Source organism: Penaeus japonicus, unplaced genomic scaffold (assembly GCF_977035675.1).
Source record: "Penaeus japonicus unplaced genomic scaffold, GWHDUDI00000001_assembly GWHDUDI00000007, whole genome shotgun sequence".
NCBI lineage: Eukaryota > Metazoa > Arthropoda > Malacostraca > Decapoda > Penaeidae > Penaeus > Penaeus japonicus.
Window position 1 is genome coordinate 46,019,606 of NW_028234409.1, and position 5,000 is coordinate 46,024,605.

Genomic DNA, 5,000 nt, shown 5'->3' on the forward strand with positions numbered 1-5,000 from the left:
GTTTGTGCGTGTGTGTGCATATGCGTGCGTGTGTCTGTGTGTCTATGTGTGTGTGTAGTTTGTCTGTGTGAAATGCGTGAAATGTGTGTGTTGTATGTACATAATGAGTTGTGTGTTGCATGTCTGTATTTTGTGTTGTGTGTGTATATTGTGTGAATTATATATTGGATTTCATTACATATTGGGCTGCTAATTATATCTTTTTCTTTGCACAGAATACCAAGATTTTCTTTCTCAATCCTTCAGCAAGCTTGGCTATGCTTGTTATGTTTTGTTTCTGCTGTCGTACTCGAAGGCCTATTGTACCCTCTTTCTCATCCCATTGCATTCAGGTGGCAATGCATTGATGCCTTGAGCATTTTTGACCGATTGTGAGGCATGAGAGTACCACTGCCAGTTTGTCTGCTTTCCCGAGTGGCACTAGGAGTATGGAGTATAAGTGTATATAGTTGTAAATAATATGACATTTCTTTACAATGAAGAAAATGTTTTGCCAAACTCTGTACCTCTTCTTCCATAAATTCACGATGGCAATGTTACACTGATTGCACATCATATATTTCTCCCTTTTAGAGACTAAAAAACTGAACTACAGAAATAATTTGTCTCAGCATTGTCGTAACCATACCAGTACCCGCGTTAAGTCTCCAAACATGACAAAACACGAAAAAGTGGAAAAGATTTTCAGTACTCTAATGTGTAAATGAGCAGGAGCTGGATGGAAAAAAATGGTTGTGGGGCAAAGCCTGAATTTCCTTCAATCCATCAAACCTACTGAATGGCAGCCCCTCATGAATTACATAGGCCCGTCCACAATGGGTTAACTCTCCCTTAGACAGATTCTTCACCTGCCAGTCCTCTCCTTATCCTACACAGTCCTACAATGAGGAAGTTGCCCCCAATACTTTCACAATAGCTGGCTCAACTTTCAATAGGTGAATGTTCTCCACCTAAAACTGGTCCATAACATCTCTCACTACCTTTCTAGGGTGGGCACCTACGCTATTTTTGGTCCTCTATGCTTTATCTAGGGAACACACCAATAATGCTATCTTCTATTATCAGAGTAGCATGGGTCATTAAATGTACTGCCAGATAGCCTGTAATTGCCTCATAAACCTGAGCAGTTTTTTTTCTCTCTCAAGAAGGCATTCTTAAACTATTGCCTTTTGATGGCTAACCTTCCCACAGACCACCTAACCCTTTGGCCTAACCTGACCTGCCTCTGTTTCCATGTGTTTTCCTGCACCTATACTTGTGCCATATTCTTTCTCCCTTTCCCCTTTCAAATAAATTCCTCTTTTTTCCCTTTGCCCATCTAAAGATAAAATTCTGGAGAATTTCGATATTGTAGTCTCATCTTTTAATAAATCTATTTTAAATCCAGCGCCATTGTATAAAACTCATTACAGTCTTTGATCATTCATTCAAAAACGGACAAAAAGGTATCAAAGGCCCATTTAAGCATGAACACAGAAGTAACGAAATCCTTCCAGGTGCACCTATACATATCATGCATTGCTAATTTTGTTCTGTATATTTGTAACCATAGTATAGATACATAAAGGGAAATATGAACTAAATTAATGCTTTTAATTGGAAACCGATCAAAGATATCATCATAATCAATCTATGTATTAACCGATTAGCAGCGGATGGCATGATTTGCTGCAAAGGCAGACTCGGTCATAGACGCGGATGGCACTGTGCCAGACATGTAAAACATTTTTTTAATACCGCGAGCAATGGGTTAAACTATTGGACTTCATTACACCTCACATACATATGTTTACAATGTTTTGCATGAAATATTTTACAAATATTTTTGTGGTTTCATTTCATTATTAGTCCACAAAACAATCTAGATGTTCTGGTTCATGCTTGTTTGAAATTACTGTTTTGGCAAATAAAGAACTGAGGAGCCCATTGAATTGTTCTGGTCCACTGGGTCTCTCTCTGGGCATACAACTAACATTATCATACCTATATACTGATAATGCATCAGAAAATGTACTCAAAGATCAGTAACCAGTGAGGAAATAACTGTTGGACCCTTTCTGTGGGCAACTCCTCATTCAAAACAAATATAGTAAAGATGATGCTTGATGCTACAACTGTGTGTGTGCATATGTGTACATGTACAAGTACATGTACAGGGTGCATGCACAGGTACACACACATGTATTTATGGATTCAATGGGTGATTTAGAAGGATTTCATTTGTAATCTCTTGAATAAGCAAATGGCTCTATCTTTTATTCTTTTTTTTGTGTATGTATAGCCTGCTGACACGAAAGTGCATGAACTGTCCATTGCAGTTTTGTCTCATCACTTTGTTTAACATATAGATAGCTCTATAAGTGCAAAGTCACAATAAAATCAATCAGCATTCCCAATTCTTGAAATCACAGTGTTTTTTTTATTTTTGTAAACATTATCATTAACCCATTGAGTACGGGTGTCATGACATACATGACGTAGGAGCTTTGGCCTGACGATGGGCGTCATGACGTACACGACGTTCGGGGATTTTGGATCACTGTGCTATTTTATTTTGCTATGAAAAAGGAATGAGTGATGATGGCCACTGCAGTCCTAATTACTATAATTACCGTAATATTGTGCAAGCTTAACGTCCAAAACCTAGATGGCACCACTTTTTTCTAGCACCAGCAGGTGAGAGAGCCTTGAATGGCACCCATCCACGGTCTCTAGCATGCACTGTCTCTATAGAGCGATGGCACACACTAAGTTGATGAACCCTTGCTCTAAAGTACCGCCGATGAAGGATGTGCAGGCAGAACGAGAAGAGGAAGGTGACTCAATCCATACCCAGTGTCTAAAATGTGCTCCTGTGCCAATATGGATGTCTTTCACTGTGGCAATCACAGTCACAAGCACAGGTTTCATTCCTCTTCCCTACCTCTTCTTGTTATCTTTATTGTAGGTGGTTATATGTTTCGTATTCGTTCATGACAGCACAAAAATACGAAAAAATAAAGTTGCCTTTTGTCCTCCCATAAAACAGCAATACTTCTATCACATTGAGTATAAAGAAAATAATGAGCTAATATGGATAACATACTACAATTTTAGTCAACTGCAGCACTGATAGAGCCTGTCATACGGCACATATAAGTCTCTAAACTCAATAAAACACACAAAAAAATAAAACACAAAATGAATGACTGAAAGAGATTTGGATGCTTCAAATTATATTGCTTCAAGTGGTCTCTCTCTAAAATAAAACCTATCCTGGAGGCTGGGCAAGCAAATTTATCTCCGTCTGCAATGGGTTAACCCTCTCTGGACGGGTGGTACAGCATGTGTACCGCGCATTCAAAAGCCCAGTGGCCGGGCGGCACAGTATTGTGCCAGCCATTCAATTGATTTAGGCCTAATAATTCAAACGCCCCGGCATTTGGACATTCAAGGCTAGAATTCCCCCGTCGGGGATAGGTTAATGTAGTAATAATAATGATATCAATATAATAACAGTAATAGAAGTAAAAACTTCATTTTCCTAAATTTCAAGGAATGGGGTAAACAGGTGAGGTCAAGTGGGATTACTAACTGACTCTTTAGTGACTGAGTATTACAAATCAGTAAAACTAAACCATAATGACCAGGGCAAGTCCATGGCATCAATGGGTTAATGAAGTTTTTGCAAAGCTGCAAATGGCTCTCAAGGAGTGTTACAGCATTGGGTACCATCCTGAAATGCCCTGATCCAAGCCTATTCTAGGTGGGCTATGTATTGTAGTTGCCTTGTGCACAAGGGGTAAATGGCATCATAGATTTTTTTCTTATTTTGTTGTATAAAAATTTGGCTGATTATCATTAACCCACTCGCGCCGGATGACGTGCTGACACGTTTTGTGGTTTTTGCATCAGAAGCCGGTAACGAGATATCTGGACAAGGCCGGCACTCGGGGTGAGCGAGTGGGCAGCCCAGGCTCGCGGCTTGTGTACCCGAGAGTCTGGAGGCATTAAGCTTATGCGTTCGAAAACCCCAGCATTACAACCATGCAAAGCCAGAATCGCCCCGGCGTGAATGGGTTAAAGCCATTACCATCATTATCATTATCTGGAAGAAAATGAAAGAAGAAAAAAATTAAATATGATCAACACCCACCTATGATATTGATGATGAAGTAGAGGCGGCAAGGTGTGCCAGCCTGTAGGTCGAAGGAATGCACGAAAGACACAAGGAGCCCAGGTATGAGGATGTCTCCAAAGCCGAGCAGGTTGTAGTTGTCCTGCAGATCGCATATCTTGGAGAGCTCGAAGTCAAAGTTTGGAACTTTGAGCACCATCGGCATCTGTTCCTGGCTAGGACCACCTTTGGCCACCTCAACCATTATGCTCTTACCATCCTGTGCAGTGAGGAAGATAAGAAGGTGGAGAAGCCAAATTTACAAAGCTTACAATAACAACAGTAATAATAATAGACTAAAGAAAAAAGAAAATATTGGCAACAATAATAACAACAGAACATTCGCAATATTAACCTTTTACCAAAGAAATACCTATATGGCTGTTGAGGGATGTTAACAGCAACAGCAGAAAAAAACATGTATGGTTTTGCCTCTTTGTGTTCTTTGTAAAACGTTTTTATTTATGCCTTATCTGATAAATTACTAAAAACCTATTTTTAGTAAGCTAAAAAATCTAATTCTTCAAAATGGGGAAGGGGGACTATACTGAAATGGTGGTGGTGAGATGGGGGGGGGGGGGGCACAGTTCTCCTACTGTCTCTGAGTTACCTGTCGAAGTTGTCTGATTCCACATATGACTGTGCATGACCATTTACACATATCCATATTTAATATCTTTTTTGAGAGGTAGAGGGAGAAAGGAGAGGAAGAGGAGAGAGAGAGAGGAAGATGGAAGAGGAGAGGGAGAGGAAAGAGAAATAGGGAGATAGAGAGAGAGGAGTGAGTGAAAGAAAGAAAGAAAGAAAGAAAGAGGGGGGGGAGGGAGAGAGGAGAGAGAGAGAG

The 5,000-nt window shown here is 40.0% G+C and overlaps 1 protein-coding gene across 1 annotated transcript in view; it reads right to left on the reverse strand.

Annotated features, from left to right (window-relative positions):
• The window catches only part of LOC122254863 (signal peptide peptidase-like 2A), a gene marked incomplete at its 5' end in the record, with an annotated part of 55,025 nt that overhangs the window by 42,342 nt on the left and 7,683 nt on the right, over positions 1 to 5,000 (reverse strand). Inside the window, 1 exon segment of the mRNA XM_086538779.1 lies at positions 4,136 to 4,376. Coding sequence (XP_086394905.1) covers positions 4,136 to 4,376 — 241 coding nt within the window.